This window comes from Ctenocephalides felis, unplaced genomic scaffold, assembly GCF_003426905.1.
Source record: "Ctenocephalides felis isolate EL2017-DRISC unplaced genomic scaffold, ASM342690v1 CF-g0.4_SCAFFOLD_01103, whole genome shotgun sequence".
Taxonomy (NCBI): domain Eukaryota; kingdom Metazoa; phylum Arthropoda; class Insecta; order Siphonaptera; family Pulicidae; genus Ctenocephalides; species Ctenocephalides felis.
This window is the reverse complement of record NW_020537257.1, coordinates 8,842-34,215: the sequence shown is the minus strand read 5'-3', so window position 1 is coordinate 34,215 and position 25,374 is coordinate 8,842. Positions and strand designations below refer to the sequence as shown.

Below are 25,374 nucleotides of genomic sequence, written 5' to 3'. Positions count from 1 at the left end.
CTGTATTCAGGTGTTGGGCACCCTTGGGCCACGCAGAGTAAAACGGCACCTTCATCCTGCGCCACCTGGACTGACGACGTGTGTTCTACTATGCTTGGAGAAACTATACCACGATGTTCTAAAATAGAAAAAATAATCAGCACAACATATACAAATCAAATACTCTAATATACAGATTGTCCCAGAACTCAACGTCAAGAGGTGACTAGAGTTTTTTGAAACCAATTTTGAAAACTTTAAACTCATAGTCCAATAAAAAGTCTTAACTTGTCAAAACTTGAGTCAATCGAATAAGTAGAAGAGATTGCGGATCTAAGGTTCAAATAAACAAAGTTAATCACAATGACCGAAAAATGGTTACAGTTTCACCAAAGCTCTTTGTTGCACAATTTTCAAACAGATTTTTTTTCCAGAACCCTGTATCGGCTGACGTTGAGTTATGACACATCCTGTACACACACATAATTTTTTTAATTAAATTTATCATTTTATGTTTTACCATTTTATTTATTACCATTTTAACGACTGCATACGTTTTTCATAATTTTCGACTATATATTATTTAACTGCGCTAATTCCCAAAACATCATTATCCGCAATAAATCTCCCGCTAATTAAACGAACAAATATTTACTGGCACTTAATAATTTCGCACACACATCGAAGATTTAATACCGAACAAACAATATTTTATTACGAATAGCTAAAAACGCATGCACCTGCACACACGTTTTTAATTACAACCGGGTTGTAAAAGTCCGGAAGGGGATGAAAGCCCGGAGTTCATTAGATCCAATTACGGAGGCGACCTTTGAATAAAAGCTCCGCGCCGAGCTTTCGGATTTTGTTTTGCAAATTAGATTTGCCTCAAGATTTCTGACGCGTTAACATATTCTTTTTAAGTTGATGAAGTGGGATCGGTTTTGGCGTCGAGCTCACTCGAAAAACTCATTTCGGGGCATAGTTTGGTAGAAATATTAATGAAGATGAAGAGAAAAATTTAGATTATTCATATTTTTATTATTTTCATCTCTTCACAATTTCATGGTTTATTCTCATAGTTCATTTCTCAGAATACAATTTTGAATTGTTTAGTTCGAAAATAACGTTTTCCCTTTTACTGAAAAATAATCAATACAATTTCCATGTGATGTCTTTCAAATATATTTATAATATCTAAAATTGTACAAATTAATTAACTTATTTTACACATTCCATTTCATGTTTTTGGATTCTAAAAATGTATTTTTTACAAGTACAGACGTCAACTGTAATCAGTAGCTACGTACAAAACACGGAACATATGCACAGAAAACAAAGATTCTGATTAGAATTGCTTAAGCTCGCAGCGAAATCGTTAGTCTATAATATTTTAGTATGTTTTAGTATGCTATATCAGATTATAAAATCTATCGTTATATAAATTTTAACCCTTCCCACTTGCAAATTTCGAAATTCATATGTATTTGGCGCCAGAGCGGAAGCATCCGAGTGGAAAGCGTTAATTACATTTAATATACGAAGAAACTGTCCGACTGTTCTTTACCAAAAACTAATCGACACGATTCCCAACCAATATCTATCAAACAGCTTTTGAATTTTCAAAATCGTTAAAAAATTATGGGCTAAAAGAAACGGCTCGGCCGATTGTGTGGCAAAACTAAGACTCGTTCTTGTCGAGTTTTATCAAATTTTTAGTATCGCTGTAGCCGTTTTTGGGAAAACGTCCAAAAAAAGTCAAATTTTAGTTCACATACACAATTATTTTTTTGCGTCAAACGATTTGGAATGGCATGAAACGACAAAAATTAAGCAAATAGTATTTTCTTGCAAAAATATAAGCGTATCCTTCTGAAACGTGAAAGTAAAATAGTATTTTAAGTTTTAAAACTTTTTCAAATAAATTATGATTTATTAACTTCCCGTAGGGCAAGTTATAGTAATGGGCCAAAAATCAAAAATGATACTTTTTGCATATTTTCACGTTTCAGAGGTTTCTGAACATTTTGGCATACCTTCGAAAAAATGGATATGTGTGTGTGTGTTTTATGTGTCCGCAATTTTTCGTCCACGTTTTCGGGCGCACGGATCAACCGATTTGAATGGTTCCAAAAACATTCGATTATTAATGATAGGGAGATGTGCTGATTAGATTTTGGCTAAGACAGGTCCAGCCGTTAAGGAGATATGGAGCAAAGAGTGCAGAAAATAGAAATCGAGTTTTTGAGATCTCATGTGAATGATCCAAAAAACATTCAATTTGTAATGATCGGGAGAAGTGGTGGTTAGTTTTTGGCAAAGGCAAGTCTAGCCATTTCAAAGATACGGAGCTAAATGTAGAAAAAATGGCAGATTTGAGAGATTGAGCATCAGATTTGAATGATTCAAAAAACTTTCTGCTTGTGTTGACAGAACAACTGCTTTTGAGAAAAAAAAAATTCAATTCTTTTTTTTTATCAAAAATAATTCAGATTTTAATTTTAATTCTGGCTAAAGTTTTAAAGCTCATAAATTTTAAATAAATATTTTTGACATTGTGATTCAGTTTATATAATTCTTATAAATATTCGACAATGTTACAGTATTTATAATAATCTATTTGAAAACACTTAAAATTCCTCGAACATTTCGTTACGGTACGGGAAGTTTCAGCAATTTGTTTTAAGCACGATGCCATTCACCACTAGTTTTATATTTTATTATACCAATAATAAATCTTACCACCTAATTGCACTAATTTAATTACAAAACAAAACGAACCTTAACAAGAAATATATGAAACTGACCCAGTCGGAAGACCCCTGATAAAATTTAATCAAGTTGTTATTAACCTGGACACAAAAGGTGAAAATCAGTAGTTACAGCATGCAGTTTTCTTTATTAAAAACATGGTGGGGTAGTTCTGTAAAATATGTACATAGTTTATGAATCTAAATGCACCGAACACAAGAGAAATAAATTACGACAGAAAAGCATTATTTTTTTACAAGATAAAAATATATAAAAATATATAAAAGCCAGGTCATGCATGTTATGAGTCTTTATTATGCGTGTTTATATGTTGTATTCTTTTATGTACGCGAAACGATGGTTTCTATTCCGTATAAATATTAGTTAAAGTTTATGGAAAAATATAAATATGAATATATCAAGCGATTATTTGATGTATATTTGAAATTTATGGAATAGGTTGGAGTATTTATTATGCTTTGTAGAGATTTTGCAAGAGATAAATGAAACTAGTGGTGCATGGCATTGTGCCTTAAGGCAAATTGCTGGAACTTCCCGTACCGTAACAAAATGTTCGAGGAATATTAAATATTTTCAAATAGATTATTATGAATAAATACTATAACATTGTCTAATATTTATAATATAAACTGAATTGCAAAGTTGAAAATATTTGTTTAAAGTATATTAGAAATTAAGTCAAAATTACAATTAAAATCTGAATTATTTTCGATATACAAAAAAAACTATTTAAAAAAAATAGAAAGTTTGAAAGAAAAAATTGAAACTATTTTTTTCCAAAAGCAATAATTTTGTTAAAACAAGCAGAAAGTTCTTTGAATCATTCAATTCGGACGCTTAGTTCTCTTAAAAACTGCGATTTTTTGCACATTTAGCTCTGTATCTCCGAAATCGCTGGACATGCTTTTGTCAGAAACTAATCAGCACATCTCTATATCAATAGGAATCGAATGTTTTTTGAACCATTTAAATCGGTCGATTCGTGTGCCTAAAAATGTGGACGATACACACACGCATCCATTTTTTCTGAGGTATGCCTAAATGTTCAGAAACCTTCAAAACGTGAAAAAATGTAAAAAATTTTAATTTCGATTTTTGAACGATTACAATGACTTACCCTACGGGAAGTTTACTAGTTGTGCATGGCATCGTGTCTTAAGGCAAATTGCTGTAACTTCTGTACTACAGTACCGTAATGACACATCCGAGGATTGTATTTTATGGTCATAATATATGAGCTAATAACTAATTTGAAGGCTAAATTTACTTATTCGGCGTATATAAGTGTATTTTAGAATTTTATCTAGAATTAATCTCAATCATTTCGGTATTCAAATATATATATATATATATATATATATATATATATATATATATATATATATATATAAATATTTTGAAATAAATTTACATTTTTAGCAAAATGTTCTTTGAATCATTCAAATCGAATGCTTTTTTCTCTCAAAAACTACCATTTTTGCTCATTTATTTCATTATTTTAAAAACGGCCTCGCCTGTCTTTGTCAAAAATAAATCAGCACGTCTTCCTATAAGTAGGAATAAATTATTTTTTGAATATTTTAAATTTCCGTGTGCAAAAAATCGTGTACAAAAAATTGTATCCACACAAAACGCACATACACATAATTTTGTTCCAAACTTTGCCAAAATGTTCAGAAAACTGTAAAACGTGTAGATATGCATTATCATTTTCCATTTTTGGACGATTAATATAACTTACCCTATGGGAAGTTATTGAATAGTTATTACAAATCTGCTATGGAACATTTCAGGCAAAGTCATCAGATCAAGGTTATATACAGTGTTGTTCCTTGTTAAAAATGTGCCCAAGAAATTTATATTTTGCATGGGATTAATAATGTACTTTGCAAAATCTCTTTAAAATTAATAATAAGGCATTGAATCTGCTTGCCCACTGGCTGTGTCATTATACCCTGCCTATGGGGTAAAAAAGACCAGATGACAAATTTTTGACAAAATGAAAAAAAAACTCAATTGTACAATCATGAATTAGATAGGTATTTTGATGTAGTTATTTTGGTTTTTACAGTATAATTGCCAAAAGTCAAATTGGACCTTTGTGCCCCGCCGTAACCGATGTAAAAATGCAATTTTTTTCAGAATTAAGTTCTAACGTTTAATTATCGAAGTATCCGAGAAAACTTTGTGATTTTATTATATTCTTTAACATTTGCGAGGCAGCCGTGTTGTGAAAAGTGCAAAATTAACTTTGAAACTTATGAGCTGAAATACTATGTATAATCTAATTGAATTACATGAATGCACATTTTAACAATGTATGAACTACTTACTTGTTCTTGAACGTCAGTTGGAAGTTTGAAGGATTAAAACTTTGGATTTGTTTACAGAAAGTAAAATAAAAAGAATTTAAATATTTTAATGATCAGGCACACGGCTTGCAAGAACAGGGATTACTTTGCAGAAAGAAGAGAAAGAAATATTTTGCAAAATTAATTGAATTAAATTAACTTTTGGATTCTCAGAACAGTGATTTGTTAATTTTATGTTTCTCGACTTTTGAAGTCATTCTGAATCGTTTGACACCAAAATTAAAGAAAGTTTGTGATTGTCTGTATTAACCCAAAATTTGATCTATAGTTGACGTTATAATAATCTAAATTTGACAAAGTAATAAAACTCAATTGTTAACGATTATGTCCGATATTTATACACTTCTGGAAGTTCAAGCAACTTGCCAAAAGGCAAAATTCCTCTTATTATAATATGTATTTTATTCTGCAATTTTTTTCGGGTCGACAACGATATACAAAATGATCCAAATTATGCAAATGGCAAAAAGTGATAAACAGCCAAAGGATATGCAAACCGCAAACAATATATTTTCAGCACCGCAAAACAATGTTTCACGAAAATTACACGAAGCTTTAATATTTGATATTAAACGTCAGAAATATTATAGCACAATTCCGTTCTCCTCCGACGTATTATGGAGATTTATGGGAAAATCTTGGGTAAGGCAAAATTAATTATTTCGTACAATTTTTTCCTTTCGTTTATGTCAGTACTGAGTAAGCGCCAAGGACTTTTTTTATTAGGATATTCTAATAACTTGTTCATTAACGCACGAGTAAAATATGAGAAATAATAAGATGTATTGTGGGAAATTTAATATCTGTGCAAATTATCATAAAAATATAATAACACAAACACATGACCGTATTTTTTCAGAAGATTTACGAAATCGTGATAGGGAGGAACAAAAATATCTAACTTGACTTTGAGCAATTATATTGTTAAAACCAAACCAATTATATCACAACAAATATCAGATATCAAACAAACAAATAACTGACAAATGTTCAGTAAAACTCCCAGCTAATTCATCATTGTAGAAATGTGTTTTTCATGCTGAAACGGGTCCATTGTCTTATTTTTAATTTTAGAAGGATTTTACAAAATTTAGTTATATTATTCAACAAGAAAACGAAAATCAAATAAATGAAATAAAAGCAAAATATAAATTTCATGAATACATTTTTTATAGAGTTAAAATAACACTGTATATAACCTTGATCAGGTATTTTGCAAGAAATTTTCGTCAGCAGCAGCAAATTTGCTTTCTTAACCAATTTTACATTTTTATTTCCTATTTTTTATTGTTTACACCTTTGCCAGGGTATCGGTCCAGTTAGACCTTTTTACCCCACCCACATGTAAGCTTTTATAGAGATTATATAATAAAAACTGTTGAATTGAACTTAAAATTAACAATACATCTTAAAGAACAATTAAATATCAATTACTTAAAATTTATGTCAAAGTCTCGTAAACTAAACAACAGTGCTCACAACCAAAGAAAATAACAACGAAGAAAATACTTTTTTCATAGATTTTCAAACATGGAAGTTATAATCATTGCTTGATTCAAGGTAAAGGTCAAAAGGCTAATATCTTTTGCCATCTACTTCCAAATATTATTGTTGAAAATTTCCTAACTTTACTTATATTTTCGATATTGGTGGTGGACTTTTTTCACCGCAGGCCTTTAAGGCCGGCACTACCCTAAATCATTAGATAATTGCTAATTATGTACTTATACATATATACTGATTATGGTTAAAAACATTTCACTTATTTAAAAAACATTTGATTGCTGTTGATAAGGAGATGTGCTGATTAGTTTTTGGCTTAGGCAGGTCTAGCCGTTTCGAAGATAGGGGGCAAAAAGTGCCACAAACGGCAACTCAGTTTTTAAGAGAATTTAGTGTCAGATTTCAATAATTCAATAAGCATTTTACTTGTATTGACAAGACGAATAACTGATTAAATTTTCATGGAGGCAGGTCTAGCGGTTTCGGAGATCTAGTGAAAAAAAAAAAAAAAAACCATTTATCGGTTAAAAATGATCATTAGACATATGCACATAAAATTATCAGACATTTTTTAGAGATTTTAACAACAAATATAAGATTTGTTTACATTCCTAGGGGTTCCGTACCAATGTTTATATGTTACACGGCGACGCAGCGCTTACGCGCTTCGATATTTCGTCTCTATGCAATTAAAACAGTACGATTGCTTTGAAAATCAGTTCAAAACTTCCAAAATATTTCAAAATAAAGTATAAATTTTTTTTCCAAAAAGTCTTTTTTCCAAAAAAAATTTTTTTTTTTAAATATTTAGTTTATATTTATTTAAAATATTTATTTGCTTATATTTTACATTAAATCATATTACGGATATTATTTTTATGTAAATTTTATCCTTTGCTCTTTTATTTATTTAAATTTATATTATTATTTATCAATATTACTTGATGTTAATAAATTAGCAGTTGTAATAATTATTGAAATTAAAAAAAAAAAAAAAATATTTAGTTTCTCAAAAATCTATTTTTTCAAGGTAATTTTTTTCAAAAATGTTAATTTTTGGTACGGGAAGCTCTAGCAATTTGCCTTAAGGCACCACTGGTTTGTTTTTTAGACTGTAATTGGCAGTCATATACTTTCTGGTTATTATGGAAAGCCTGATTTTTGTACAAATAATATTGTACGTTGTGATATCAGATTTGTAACAAATCATAAATTTTTCAAATAATTTTGGTTTCCAAATTCAAGTACTTTTAAAGTTTTCAAAACATCACTTAATACCTTTTACAGATTCATCTTCCTTCCTATAAAATTTTTATAAATATCTTTTATACTTCTATGCAGATATCCTTTCATGGATAGAAAATCTATTTATTTCCAGATTTTGCTTCCTATATACGAACAGAAATAACGTAACAAGATTTGTTGAATAGATATCTTATTTTTCCTTGTTGTGTGAAGAAGCGCGCTTCAATGTAATGTGGAGATCTATAGATTTTTCAAGTATACGAAGTTGCTACTTGGTGTATTATAAGAAGAGAAAATACAACCTGAGAGGTAACATGATCTGGGATAGGAGAGAGATGACCAGTCGAAGCTGGGAAAAATAATAATATTATGTCCTTCGTTATTTAGTGATAGCGATGATGTTTACTTTAAAGATATATGTTAGGTACTTTAAAAACATACCTACAACCTAAGTTAAATGTTTTTTTAATTTTATTTTGAACAGTACCAATCTTAGGGTTCTAAGAGCAGTTGTTTTACAATTGTTATAGCCTAGCGACTTTAGAAGGTAATCCAGTGGATGCCCAGTGGTTTTTCATTCTCTTTTTGATAACATTACGAATATTTTTAGATATAAAATCCAAATGTAATACAAAACAAAATTTTTTTTTTAAAAACCCATTTCTTTATTTATTTATTGTCGACGTTTCGGAATGTACCATCTTCAGGATATCTGGTAAGAAGCATGATCTTGATAAGACCTAAACAAACAAGATATTTAGGAAAAGTAGAAAGTATTGGATTTTTTATAAAAAACGAAAAAAATTGTGGAAGAATAACCAATTTTTTGTCAACAACATTGAGCAATTTTATTCAAAAAAAAGTTTATTTAAAAATATACACACAATATTCATAACACTTTTTCATCAAATAATCTCCATGCTCAAGTTGACCTTTTTATTTTTTCTCAAATATCTTTCATTATTTTATCTTACTCTATGTAATTAAATAATGTTGTTATATTCTGTATTATGCAATTTTGTGTTATAAAGTGCATTATTATACTATATATTATAATTTATTGATATTATATGTATACTAAATGTATTTTTAGGTCCTCTTGGAAGTATTCTGTGGGCTATATGCTTAAAATAAATGAATAAAAATAAATATTACATCAAGCAGATTAAATAAATTCCCATAGACGTATTGGGTGTTGTTTTATATAACTTTTCAAAGGTCTTCTTATTTCATAGGAGAAAAACTGGGAATAGCTTTATATTATCTTAACATATGATTATAATCTTATCCTAAACAATCGCTATTTCAGCATCTCTACAAAAGAGAGACCCATATGAATACATAAAAGCGTTGTTATCTCAGAGAACATAAGTTTAGAGCTGTCCTGACGGAAACTTTAGTCCGGAAGCCGGAAGGAAATACAAGGAAGGTAAAAAGATTTAGAAACACATTCTTATAGAGGTCACGTCTTCTATTTGTATTTTGAACTTGTTAGTAAGTATAGCTTTGGTTACAATAACTTCAAAGATAATAGTTAATAGATTAAAAAAAAAACGGTTTAAAAAACATTTGATTCGTATTGATGTGTGGACGTACTGATTAGTTTTTGGTATAGGCAGGTCCAGCCGTTTCGACGATACAGAGCAAAAAGTGCACAAATTCCGATTAGAACCTAACCATCCACTCATAGCGTTGTGCGTGAGCATGTCGTTATAGCTGAGTTGGTTGGCGCGTCACAGTGATTTTCATTTGCTTTAGTAGATAAGAAAGTCAAGATTTATCAGGTTTTATTTACATATATTTCATTTAAACACATAGAAATAACGTCGTCTAATTTAATAAGTTTTCACATTTTGTCTACAAGAAACCAATAATGAAAATTCTAGTTTATATAATATTTATTCATAGACATTTTTGTTACTGATTATTTTTATTCTTCGAATTTTCAATTACGGTACGGGAAGTTCCAGAAATTTGTCTTAAGGCACGATTTTAATTGTTTTCCTCATCCGTTTCCCCGGAGAGCCATACTTTCACCTAATATGTGTACATGGTAACGCGAAGCCCCGTACATGAGATTCTAGATTTGAAATTCAATTCCCCTTCCGACGCATTTGTGTCTGGTTTGCCAACAAAATATCCAGGATTAGCTGCTCAGGAACTAGGAAACTAGACGTAAGCTTAAGACTTTGCTTCAAATTGATAAAGTTAGAAAATAGGAACAATAATTTTTGCAGACCGCTGGTAAAATCCTTAGCTTAAAATTAAATTTTGTTCCAGATATCTGGTTCTCTAACAACATACTCAGAATTAGCAGCTTCAAAACCAGGATTCAAAATGATAGACTTGAGAATATAAACTATAATTTATGCTAGATTTTTCATTTAAAATTAAATTCAGCTTCCAAAGTTTGGTCCACTTACAAAATATCCAGGACTAGTAGTAGCTCAGAAACAACTAAACAAGACATTAGGTTTTTGCTTCAATTTTGCTAACAAAATATCCATGATTAACAGCTCAGTAAAAACTATGAGTTTGGGATTTTAAATTGATGAAATTAAAAAATAAGAATTACATTTTTTAGGAAGGATTTACATTTAATTTCAATTCCAACGTCTGGCTCGCCATCAAAACTGACAGTTTGTTACCAGCTGAGACAGAACGAGAATAAGTTTTTAAGCTTCAAATTGATCGTGTTAGAAACGAATAATTTTTGAACGAATGATTTTTGGAAACCATCAAACTTTTGTATTTGAAATTTAGTTTCACTTCAAAAGTTTAGTTTTGCTGTCCAGGATTAGCGATTCAGAAAAACCAGGAAAATCTTGCAAGAAAAGATTGAAGAACTTAAATTAAAATTTTTGAAGATCACAAATCTTCAAATTCCATAATATTATTTTCAATTTTCTTTTACGACGAATTAATAACTATTTGAGTCTAGTTTTTCAACGAAGTATTAGAGAAAAATAGAAAAAACCTAAATGAAACAATATAAAACATAATTTTTAGTTTTTCTTGGAAAATAACTATATTATTAAATAATCTACTAAATTCTAGATCTGAAAAACTATTATCCTTCTAACACATTTAGGACTTGTTAGTAAAAAATTCTATACGAGGAATACTGTTCAAGGACTTTTCCTAAATTTAATAAAATTGCAAAGTAAAATCTGAACTTTTAAGGCTTATCTTCAAATTGATGGGGTTAGAAACAAAACAAAAGTTTTTTGGAAACCCTTAGATTTGAAATTTAGTTTCACTTCAGAAAGTTATTTTTCCAAAAACGATTAAGGATCAGCAATTCAGACCAACCAGGAAAACAATGCAAGATTATAGAAAAAATAAATTAAAATTGTTGAAGACCATACGTTGAGATCCATAATTTTAATTTAAATTTTCTTTCTTTCACGTATTTGTGTCTGGTTTTTCAATAAAGTATTAGGAAAAATTAAAACATAATTTAATATATAATACATAAAATATAAAACATAATTTTTAGCTTTTCTTGGAAAATAACTAAATTATTAGAAAATTTACTGAATTCTAGATCTGAAAAACTATATCATTCTAAACTATTTATGAATTATTATTAAAAAACTATTTAAGGAAGGAAAAACTATCCTAAGAAAGAAAGACTATTCAAGAACTTTTCCTAAAACTAATAAAATTCGAAAATTTAATCTAAACTTTTATTAATTTTTGATATTATTATCCAATTGTAATCAATTCATGTCTACCTTTTCAAAAAAGCAGTTCAGAAGAAATGAAAATAAAAATCCAGAATATCAGTTGAATTTTATTTGGACTACACACATACACACATATACTTATATATATTTATATATATATATATATATATATTTATATATATATATATCCATGTGGGCATATGTCTACACTATATCCTCGTAGAATACCTGCCACCAGGTAGATTTTTAATTACAAAACCGAGACGTCTAGTATTTCACGTAGAACGGTTGAAAAACTATTTTCTCTCTTTGCAAAAATTCTCTCACGTCTCTACCCTTAATCCTCTGCACAAAAAACCTTTAAACCGACCCATATCAGAGCAAAACCATACATAACGTAATCTTATTTACATTTGTACGTGCTATAGATCCGAGAAAGGATTTTACGAAATTTGGGACAATAAAATATATCATGAATCAATAAAGGGAAATCTTTATGGATAAGTAGACGTTTGGGAATAGTAAGTAGGTGCATATATACATTTCAATAGAAAATATTATAGAAATATATGTTCTATATTGGAGCCATGAGAACAAGCAGTTCTTATGTACATTTATTTATTAATAATATTTTTTCTTACCATTTAGTCTAACATTTGCTGGAGAACTGACGACAACTTGTCTGCTTAGACGATGCATCGTCCTGCATCTATAAGTTGGAAATTGGTCACTGAATTCCAGGTTGTGTATTAACAGTTCACCAGTTGGTAGAAGGTGAAATTTTCCATCTAAAAAATAAAACATTAAAAATTTCTCATTTTTGCAGATTTCTCACTGTACAAGATGCCATTTAAGTAAAAATAAATACATCATATAACAATTTTGAATAATGTTTACTAGTTATATGGTAACACTCCTGATGCAAACATTTATCAGTGTCAACCATTACACATTTATATAATGATAAATTATAAATTATATATTTATAATAGCATTAAAAATATGTATAATATTTAAAAACAATAATGTGATTAAAGTCAAAAAAAGTTCAAAAATAACGTGATCAGTTTGTCATTGTAATAAGCATTTAGAAATGAACCTTCATTAGAGAAATGAAGAGAAGCTGATTAATAAATTCTATAATATTTTATCACATAGTGGATTATGTTAAACAACGCCTAAACAAATATTGTTTGCGCAACTTCACTCATCATATAATCGTGTTTGAAGAACTTCATGCAATTAAAATTAACATACATTCATTGACTGCTTGTATTTTTTTACTTTTTCGCTGGCGATATAATGTTATTCGTTGAATAGCTGTAATATCTGTCTTGCTGCTGTAAAATATTTTCCATTTATATAACTAATAAATTCAAAGATTTATAGAAGCTACGAAAAATATAGAAATAATTTCTAATCAATAAACTTACGTTTAGTACACGGCACAAATGTTTAATTTGTTTTATTATTTTCAAGGAACAGGGTAAAATATTCTTCTGATTCAGGCATTTTTCATTAAATCAATATTTGTACTATGATGTAACTTCCAAATGTTATTTATCCATGCCGATTTCCTTATTGACATCGATACTCATACAACGTTGATGCCGTTACGCATATCTCTATTCACATACACGACGACTAATCACAATCGACCCGTATAGAAATGATCTTATCGAGAGCAAATGACGAACAGTTTAGACGTAACGGATTTCCGTTGCATTTGTACGGATTTACATCCTAGTTGCGCCTAAAGAAGTTTTTCTTCAAAAACAAATATGTTTTGTGGATTGAAGACATAATCTTACATCTCAATAAAATAGATTGAAATAAAAAAGTATATTTTCAAATAAAGTTCTTTCTAAACATGGTAATTTTGAATACGTCAAGAAAAATGCCAGTCTCTGTATTTCTACATCTGTTTCCCTCTGTTTTTACCATTCGAAAAGAATCTAAATTAAAAAATCTCTTTATAATCTTGTCCATTCTCCACATCAATGGTTTTTGAATCCTCTATGAGCAAACCGGAGTCTGTTTACTTGCATAATAACTCTTTTATTCTCAGATGTAGAATCCGCATTTTATTTTGTAAAGAAATGTAACATTACATACAAACGGTTATCATTGTGACTGCGAATTCGTGAGTTGTTTACAAGCAAAGCATGTACCTTTCAAAGGATAAAAATCTCAGAGGAAAATGTTATTGTCGAGCTGAATAGACAGATGTTTATAAGAATTAGGTATTTATAAAGAAATGAGTTCCTGGAAATTCAAATAGAGCAACAAATGGTAAAGCAGGGTAAGGAAAATCTGATGGTCACCAGTAATGGACTTGTCAGAGGTCAGAGTACCAGAATTACTTACTGTGATCTCTCACACCAGACACAATATTTATTTAAAAATAGGTCATTTATCTTAAAGTACATATAATGCAATACACCACTAGTTATTTCACGTTCAAGAAAATCCTTATTCTTTCCAAACCGAAAATTCTGTCAGCAAGGTACAAGCGAAAAGTCACATCTCAATGAACTTGTACAAGAAGAACGATGACATTGCTGGTGTATTATACGTCACTCGTATATCTGCCATGTTACATCTATATATATTTTCAGGACAGGGATTGGCAACCTAAGGGATGGATTTATCCTCTCAGATACATACATGCTGTTTTTGATAGTTGTCTTTTGATCGTCTGGAATTAACTCCAAATTTAACCAGTAAAAAGATGAAAAACCAAACTGACCAAATTTAGTTATTTTATATAAATCGAATCCAATATACAGAATTTGGGATAATGTGTCTTGACCTTCCTAACACTAAAGTGCCCAATGCTCAATGTTGAAATTTTATTTAACCAGGACAAAAATTGGAAACTTGAAAAATGAGTTTATTCTTTTCAGATCAGTCGTTGTTCTATTGTATAATGGATCCTTAAAGTAGAATGTCTCTAGAGGATTGATGATTGCATTTCAATATATATATATAACCAGGACAAGGGTTGAGAGCCTATAACATGATTTTTTTTTCAGAAAATTTTTTGTTTTATTAAATATTTGTTTCTAGATCAAAGATTAAATATTGCCAGGATTGATTACCTCAAAAGTAGCTATATTCAAATCGATTGTATCAAAAATATAAGTTGAATGAAAATTAAATACATAACCAATTATTAGAAGAGAAGAATTCCATATACAAGTAGTACTTTAAGTATAAATTCTATTAATATTGCAATCATATTAATTAGTTTTTTTTATCAAATTTATAAAATTATCTATTCTCTAATTTATATATCCTATGAATTATAAAATTGTTATTAAATTAATTTAATTATTATCTTATAACAATTTTCTTCCAACGATTGGGATTGAAAAATAGTTTTCTGACAATGCAACCCTTTGTTTAATGTTTTTTATCCCTGCATGGGACAGGAAAAAGCATCAGCATCAGAATGACATTACAGATTCTCTGCAAACGTATCTCGTTCACAAAATAAAAATAACCATCTTAAATAATATCAGACATAGAGCATTCTTTAGAATATTTCCAAACAAGGCTTATTTCGTGAACATGGTCAGGAAAACTTCCACTTATAAAAGATTCATATGAGAAGGAATTTTTAGGTATTTGATATATATATATATATATATATATATAGGGTATTTCAGAACTCAACGTCAAGCCGGAACGGGGGTTTGTATAGATCGCAACTATCATTAAAAAAATTATAAAATAAATTTATTTCACGTAGTTCTAAAATTATAAGCTTTTAAGTGCAGCCTAGAATTTTGGCAAAATCGTGATAATTTGTTGGTTATTGTGGTTAATTTTTAATAATTTTGTTTGTTCAAACTAGGAATTTGTAACCGTAAATAATATTTCTTTAACCAATGTATATAATGTACCAATGCATATAATGTACCAATGAATCTATGTTTAATTTTACAATTATATAAAATAACTAGTGGTGCATGGCATCGTGCCTTGAAACAAACAACCACAACTTTTCGAAATTTAAATTTTTTGAAAGCTCAAGAAATAATGTTCAAACTTTTTTGAAAATTTTGATTTTTTTAACATTTTTGAAAATTTTAAAAATATGAATTTTGACAAAATTGCCTTTTTGGAAAATTTTGAAATTTCTTGAAAGTTTAAGCCGATTGATCCAAAATATCGAAAATATTTGATTTCCCACCGTCACATGTCATTTTTTCAAACTTGTTTTCCTGGATCTCCGGGACCGCTAAACCTATCTTTGCAACAATTTAATCGATTCTTTGTTAAGTCAATACAAGTGCAATATTTTTTGTATCACTCAAATCAGATGATCCACTCTCTAAAAACATAATTGCCATTTTCTGCACGCTTTGGCCCTCCAAAACGACTGAACCAAATTTGTCAGAAAACTAATCAGAATAACCAATTTTTGCCAAAAACTAATCAGAAACTCCCAATCAATAGAAATCGAATGTCTTTTGAATATTTCAAATCGGTTCAGCGGTGTACCCATACATAGATACCACATACGCACATCGATTTTTTTTAAGATATGATAAAATGATCAGAAACCGCTGAAACGTGAAGTATAAAATTTCGATTGTTTAACGATTACTATAACTTATTCTACGGGAAGTTAATAATTAAAAATAGTTAAAAATTGAAAATAATTCTCAATAATGGCTCAAATTGAAGAAAATAATCAACTGAGTATAAATCAACAAACATTGAAACATAAAATAGATAGTGATAAAAATGGTTCCAATTATTATTTTTTATATACATTAATCAATATAGCTTTTATCAATTTATTTTCGAAGACAGTGCTTCCAGATGTGGTTCATATTTTCAATGATTCACGAACTATTGGCACTTGGCAATGAACCCCAACCAACGCATTCTTCGTGTTGAAATTATTTTCAGTGTAGCAACATTTTAGTAAAATTTTCGACCGTGTGTTAGTGTCAAACTCATTTAGTTGGCATATATTCCATTAATGGAATAATGCGTCCGCCGCTCATATACGAGTACGTTCTCGTGTAATGAATTCTGTCACGTCGACTCGACTGGGGAACGACGGGAACGACGACGCTGTTTGTACGTCGTCAGGCTTTTGTATAAAACTAACGCGGATTCCGAAATTTCATTTCGTTTCATTATTCACTCATTACAAAGTTCAAATGCAATCTGTACAATTATATAAATACAGGGTCACCCAGAACTCAGTGTCAAACCGAAACAGGGTGATTGTATTGACATAATTATCAGGTAGTTTGAAAATTATTAGCTTTTCAGTGAGCTTAAAGAGCTTTAGTTAATTTTGTTCATTTAAGTTTTCGATTTCTAATCGTAAATAACATTTCTAAGACCACAGTAGAAACTAATAAAACAACTGAGTGTATGTGTGTATGTGTACGTATGTATGTTTGGATACAAATTTTCTTAAACACGGATCAACCTATTTGTATATTTTAAAAAATATTTGATTCCTATTGATAAGGAGACGTGATTATTAGTTTTTGGCGAAGGCAGGTCCATCCATTTCGAAGATACGAGGAAAAAGTGCCAAAATCGATAATTCAGTTCTTGAGGGAACGGGGTGTCCAATTTAATTGATCAAAAAACAGTTAACTTGTATTGAGGCAAAGAATAACTGATTAAATTTAAAATAAATTAAAGAGAAGTTTAAAAAAAATGATATTTGGCGGTAAAAAATGATCATTTAACATTTTTTTTTCAAATTTTCAAAAATGTACAAAGTTTTATATACTTCGAATATAAATTTTAAATTTACTATTCAGTTTAAAAATATATATTTTATAAGCATTATTGTAAGAAATATAACCTCTAATGGATTCGTTCGGCATCTCATTAATGTAAACATTCTTAAGTGTTTTTTTGCGATAAGATCGTCACTGTAGAATATATGCACAATAAAATATATAGGAATTATAATTATCTATTTCAAAATATTTAGAATAATTTTTATTAATTATTGATCAATATTTATTGATTATTGATTGTTTTTATCGAATACTTAGTTTTGGTGCGAGAAGTTCCAGCAATTTGGCTTAAGGCACGATGCAATGCATGAATAGTTATTAAATATGCTCAATGAATATTTAGTTAGTAGATAGTACTTGGGTTTCTTAAGAAGTAAGTAAATATAATACAGATACAGATAATACAGATACAGATACAGATAAGCTTGTTTAAATAAAACTAAAATTACAAAATCGAATTATAATAGAAAATGTACGCCTTCATTTGAAATTATGTCTTTTCATCAGAGGTCGATACAATATGCTCGCAGAGTGCAGGAAAAAGATAAAACTAATCAGAAAAGAAACAGATTTATTGTGTGGAACTGTGATGAACTCAGTTCTATGTGAAATTGTCTAGAAGAATCCAATTGGTGATAGATTCTTTCTTTTTAGCAGCTCGAATAAAAAATATTCAATTTAAAAATACAGTGAAATGCAACTTGGTTAGAACTTAAACCAGTAGTTGACTTATTGTTAGTTATATTTGATACACTTTTATTATTAGAATACTGACGATATCTTTTAGAACACAAATTTAGATCAAAATTTAATTTATTTAATTTTTATTACCGACATCACTATTGCTTTATATCAGACTGGCAGAAGAACATCTGGAATCTTTTGGTTAAAAAGAAAAAGCTCTTCATCTGAATACGGAAATTTCATAATATCATCCAGCAGCATATGATCAAATGGACAATACTCTTCTTCTTTAGTAGCTTAAATAAAAATTACTCATTTAAAATTTCTGTAATATGCAGCTTAAAGATGCCCACTTGTTTAGAACGTAACACAACAGTTGATCTAATTATCATTGATATATTTTTAACTTCCCGAAGGAGAAGTTTATGTTTTCATCAAAAAATCCGATTCGCTAATTTTATGTTTTCTCGACGTTTCAAGCCATTCTGAATCGAATGAGACCAAATTTGGAAAAAGTATGTGTGTGTGTGTGTATGTGTGTGTGTGTGTGTGTGTATGTGAACAGATTTTTTGCCGTAAATCGACGTTTTCTCAAAAATGACTGGACCGATTTTAAAAATTTAAAAGCCATTCGATGTATCTCGATGAGGACTATCGTCTCTGAGTTTTGTGCGGCGATCAGCCGGGCCGTTTCGTTGTAAATTGCAGAAAAGTGAAAAATTTTTCGCCCACGTTTTAGCCCGCAATTCTAAATCGATTCTGAAAATTCAAAAACCATTCGATAGATATTGGTTGGGAATCGTGCTGATTAGTTTTTGGTAAAGATCGGCCGAGCCGTTTTCTTGTAATAACGTTTTGAAAAAAAAATTTCGACGATTTTTATGATTTTTTTTTTGACGTTAGATACCATAGTTTTCTAGGTCATACTAAAATATTACGGCCCTACGACAACTCGTTTAGCTTTAAAAATTCGTCAAAGTTTGCAAAAATTGGTATAGTTTTTTTGACATTTGTCAAAATTAGACTTTTGATCGACGTTTTCTCAAAAACGCCTGAACCGATTTCAGAAATTTAAAAGCCATTTGATGTATTTCGGTGAGGACTATCGTTTGTCAGTTTTGTGCAACGATCTGCCAAGCCGTTTCTTTGCAATTTAAAAAAAAGTGTTAAACTTTTCGTCCATATTTAAGCTCATCCTACCGAACCGATTTTAAAAAATCAAAAACTGTTCGAAAGATATTAGTTGGGAATGGTACTGATTAATTTTAGGTGAAAATCTACCGAGCCGTTTTCTTGTAATTAACTGTTGAAAAAAAGTGTTAAATTTTCGTCTACATTTAAGCTCATCCTACCGAACCGATTTTAAAAAATCAAAAACTGTTCGAAAGATATTAGTTGGGAATGGTACTGATTAATTTTAGGTGAAAATCTACCGAGCCGTTTTCTTGTAATTAACTGTTGAAAAAAAGTGTTAAATTTTCGTCCACATTTAAGCTCATCCTACTGAACCGATTTTAAAAAATCAAAAACTGTTCGAAAGATATTAGTTGGGAATGGTACTGATTAATTTTAGGTGAAAATCTACCGAGCCGTTTTCTTGTAATTAACTGTTGAAAAAAAGTGTTAAATTTTCGTCCACATTTAAGCTCATTCTACCGAACCGATTTTAAAAAATCAAAAACTGTTCGAAAGATATTAGTTGAGAATGATACTGATTAGTTTTAGGTGAAAATCTACCGAGCCGTTTTCTTGTAATGAACTGTTGAAAAAAAAATTTAAGCCGATTTTCATGGAACTTTTTTTTGGCGATATACATCATGGTCTTATAGAACTTACTGTAATATTACGGCATTACGACAAGTAGTTTAATTTTAAAAATTCGTCAAACTTTACTAAAATTATTATCGTTTTTTAAAGTAGGATTGATGAAGTATATTATTTACACTTTTTTTGATTAGGTCAATTATTTACACATATCGGGAAGTTCATGTAACTTGCCTCAAGGCTAAATACCAAACCAACTAGTTATCATTAAAATACTGAGACATAATTAAAATTTGATGCAGATTTTAATGCTATTATCACTTAGATGCATACTTAGATATATATTTTCAAGTGAAAACCGACATCACAAATGCTTGATATCAAGTCTAGGTAGGAATAGACATGGAGTCTTATAGTTGCAAGGCCAATGTTCTTTACTGTTGAGCCACAGAAAGCCCTTGATATAATCCAACATTAAACCACTAGTTGACTTCAATATTTGATAAATTTTTATAATTAGAATACCGATTATCCAATTTTAATTATTAATTTTGCAGATATGCCAGGTAAGCTATTTTACAAATAATTATAAAGTAAAACCGACATTACAACGAACTGAGATGAGAATAAAACTGGAAACCTTTAGTTGCAAGGCCAAAGCTCTTTACGCTTGAGCCACAGAAAGCTCATAATGCAATCTGACAACAAAATATCTTGAAGCTTCCTTTGCTACAAGAAAAAAATGATATCGAAAACACGTACAGATGATCTTATCACATGAGATGAGTTCGTTGCATGGCTGATAAATTTTCATCATAGCGTGTCCATCTATTTCCATTGGAATAACACATTTAATCTGTTAGATTATTTGACAAAACTATTGTAAAATATTAATTGCGCCAAATGGAGCGAAGATTACAATGAAAGCAAAGTTATTAGGTAATTACTTTATGCTTACAAGCAGAGTACACTGTTTGATAAGCCGATAAGCCGTGGCGATGTTTCGAGCACGTTTCTATGGAAAATGCATACATAATTTCCATTCCACTCTATCCTAGAGCTACTAACTAAATGCAATATGATGGGCATAAAGCCCCCGGTCTGGAGCTTAATGCATTTTAAAAATATTAATACTATACATTTTCATACGTTGCTGTTATAAATGACATATTAAAACTTATTACAGCGTCTTAAAAAACATTATAACATACTTAGTAATATACACTATTTTTTAATTCCTCTTAGTAGAATAAAATTATCAGAGTTTTTTTGTTAAGCTGTGGCAATAAATTTTCAGTAAGTTCAATTCAACTTTCGACTTTATGGTATAGACTATAGACAGACATCTAGTATATATATATATATATATATATATATATATATATATGTATATATTTATATTTATCTATTTATTTATTAACCCTTATCTCTCGGATGCCGCCACTCCGGCGGCAAAATTCATATAAATCTCGGAATTCGTGAGTGGAAAGGGTTTATAAGCAAGTTGTAATTTTCAATAATAAATATTATTTCAGGCTCTTGTTAAGATCATATTTTAATGCTGTTAGACTGATAATTTGATATAAATAAATTAAATAGCGTGTGTTTGATAAAAATTAAATACTTCATAATTATTTCTGACGTTATCATACTCTACAATTACTTGATGTATTTTACAAAATTTTCACAAATAATTAACATAATTAAAAAAAAACTTGTGGTGCATGGCTTTGTGTTTTAAGGAAAATAAGTGGAACTTTACGTACACATATTATACATTCCAGAAATAAAAATAATCAATCATCAACCTAAATTTATCAATGAGCAATAACGATTGTTTTAAATATTTCATCGACATATTTTATATATTTCTTATATTTGGACCACGATTATTATTCATGCTTATTAGAGTGTTCCTTAATATGGACATTATCGAATTTCTTTGCTCCCAAAGGCTCAAATGGTTCCAAATTAATAAAAAACAATTATCTGAAAGTTTTAGCTTTTAATATTGTCTTTTATATAGAAATAGAAATATCATGGAAAAAATTTCAAAAATTTTACAAATGTTTTTTAGATATAATTTAGTGAAAATTTATTCAAAATTCGTCGCTTTACAAAATAAATAAAAAAAATTCAATAAAAAATTACACGAATTTTCACTCTTAATTCATTTGTCGCTAAGTTATACCTAAAAAACATATCTAAAATTTGCAAAATTTTTTCCATGCTATTTTCATACGAAGCATTTGAGTTGTGAACGTTGTAGACATGTAAGTTTCAATTCATCAAAAAGTTAATATTAAGAGCTAAAACTTTTAGAGATTTTTTTTATCAATTTCAAAGCATTTGAGCCATTGGGAGCAATGAAATTCGAAAATGACCATATTAAGTACTACCCTAATATTTATCTTCAAGAAAGAAAACATAAACACACACCGCCGACATAAGTAATATGCTTTTTGAATCACTATAACCGGATGCGCCTTTTTTTCCAACACTGCTATTCTTAGCACTTTTTGCTCTAAATTCCTGAAACTCTTGCCACCGCATTAATTCAATCAATTATTCACTCTATCAATACAAATCGAATGTTTTTTGAATCATTCTAATCAAATGTGCCGATCTTTCAAAAACTGGTTGTTTTTGTGCTTTTGCTTCTCCGTGACACCTGCTTTTGCCGGAAATCAATAAAAATGTCTCCCCGTCAATACTAAACGAATGTTTTTTGAATCATTCAAATTGGTTGAACCATGATTTTGATATCGTAGTCAAAAATTTGACTACACGAGCATACTCACATATACACAGGAATTTTTTCAAAGGTATGCCAAAATATTCAGAAATCTATGAAACGTAAAGATATGCAAAAATTTCCATTTTAGTTTTTTTTCAACTACTATAAGCTTTGACTATAACCATAACTATAACTTACCCTAAAAATTAGGTCTAGCATTCAAGTAACTCATTTTTCAAATATTTTATGATCTTTTTTCACGAAATAGATTCATGGATATCGGTACTTCCATTAATTATAAGATAAATGTAATATTGGATTTAATACTATTTCAACAATATTGGTATATTGGTATATAATATTCAACCAATCCATAACATTTTATAATTTTTATTATCTATTTCTCTGAAAATCTATGGAAATAGAATCAGGGATCTCGGTACATGCATTAAGACATATTCGAGCAAGTCAACTATCTTGTACAACATGAATCTTGAAGATATAACACCATGTTCACGCGTACAATGCTTCAGTGCCTGCCTTACACTTCCTTCGTTCTATCCGCTCAAGTGCATGCGATACTTGATAGTCCGAGGGGCATAGACAAGGGAAATGATAGATTGATGATCTGAGTAAATAGGACATGAAACTTTGTGGTAAAGCCTCTATGGGAACATAAGTGATTTTAAGTTTGATAGATGTTAAATTCAATTAACAATTTTTGAGAAGCTGAACATGTCTCGCACCTAAAATTATAAGACACTTTACTTTCTCATACTCAAGTAAGTGAACATATTTTTTCTGCTCGAATTTTCATTATTACAAATATGATGCAAAGACTTGACAACAGCGTTTTATGTCACAAATCATGATCTGGTTATAGTGTATCTCATGATATTTTCATTAAATTGGGTGCATTACTTATACTATTAACACGTTCGCTGACATGAATTCTATAGCATTCATTTTCTTTGTGATGCAGAATAACATGAATGCTACTGTGTTCAAAGTTGAAAGTCAATTATTTCGAATTTTATTTTATATTACGTTACGTTTCTGTAATCATTATACCTGCCAAGTTGATAACTAACTGATTAATTAGGTATTTTCGTATTATTTCATTATTAATTAGATTGGGCAAGTACATAGCGTAAAATAAAAGCGTAATGCATGACTTATTTTAATTAATTTTCAAAAGTTTCAAAACAAACTTTCCTGATAAACGTCTCATGCCCAAAACATTAGACATGAAAATTTTTAGACTAAATTTCATTTCATTCTTGCGCATGTTTATAGAGCTCAAAATTTCAGTTTTAGAGCAACCATTCCTGAAATAAATCTTATGCCCAAAACATTTGAAACTAGTGGTGTATGGCATTGTGTCTTAAAGCAAATTGCTGGAACTTTCCGTACCATAACGAAAAGTTCGAGGAATATTAAATGTTTTGAAATAGATTATTATAAATACTGTAACACTCTCTAATATTTGTTTAATATTTCATATATCATCGAAATTACTGAATGTCTTCCTTTTTGTAAAGACAGATTGTAATTCAATAAAGAGAAATAAAAAAAACTCTCTAATATTTATTTATAAGAATTATATAAACTGAACTGCGACGTTGAAATTATTCATTTAAGTGAGCTTTAGAACTTTAGCCAAAATTAAAACTAAAATCTGAATTATTTTCGATAGACAAAAATATTTTTTAATAAAAGGAAAGTTTTTTTAAAAAAATTTTGAAATAAAATTTTTCTTTTCCAAAAGCAATTATTTTCTCAAAATAAGCAGAAAGTTTTTTGAATCATTTAAATCAGATGCTTAGTTCTCTCAACATACACACATCCATTTTTTCTGAGGTATGCCAAAATGTATAGAAACTTTCAAAACGTGAAGATATGTAAAAATTTTCATTTTAGATTTTTGGCCCATTAGTATAACTACCTAAGGTAGTAATTAAGTATAACTATTAGTATAACTACCTAAGGTACGTAAGGTAGTCTACCTTACGGAAAGTTAAAAATTCAGTACTACAAGCCGACTAATGTGGGAACCTATAAAAAATTTCATCGACGAACTTGAAGGTCATTTCCAAAGTAATTTCTTATCACAGCTGGGATTGTATCTTTGTCAACTTCACTTCATCATCATCGTTGACAAATATGCTATAAACTTAGAGCACAGCACACTTTAAGATTTTAGCTCCTAAGTTGGTCTTCAATTGATCATAATTCTCAAGTTTCAGAACAAAGCTTTATGATAAATGTAAAAAATGGTAAAATGGTAAAATGGTAAATTTAGCAACATTTTTTATGTTGATTTTTAATGACAAGTTGATTTAAAACTAATTTTTAAAGACAATCTCTTGCAAGATTTTTAACAATATCTAGCCATATTTTGGTAACCATGGTCATCATTAAACGTGAAAATTGGAGAGAAATTTCAAAGTATATTCAAATCAACATTTTAAGAATATTAGAATATTTCATACTACACAAAATTTGAGGCAATTGATATACCAATGCAGCAATATAGATCTTATTTTTCAGCACACCTTATTTGTTGCAAAAAGTATGAGTCTTTGCCCCCCGGACAAGTCAAAGCTAAAGTATATACAGTATACACCTAGGAGTGTATTCTCGTAACAATGTACAATATACAGAGTATTCGAGTGCTTGCCTACCTCCTTGGAGCGAAGGATATATGTAGAAGGCGGGCTCCTGCAGCCAGGATACGACTCGGACCAGGTCCTTGACGAAGCTCGGGACGACGCAGCGCAAAACCGCGGTACAGCCGCGGGACGCGCCGAGCACTTCGGCGTCCACTTTATAAGCTTGGGCGACCA

General features: G+C 29.6%; 1 protein-coding gene across 1 annotated transcript; it reads right to left on the bottom strand.

The window, feature by feature from the left end:
• LOC113365541 (Down syndrome cell adhesion molecule-like protein Dscam2) lies at positions 1 to 25,374 on the bottom strand (the record flags this gene model as incomplete). The annotated part of the gene is made up of 3 exons (XM_026607075.1): positions 1 to 118; positions 12,202 to 12,348; positions 25,213 to 25,374. Coding segments are annotated over 3 exons (427 nt in total), but the record flags the coding sequence as incomplete, so codon positions are not given.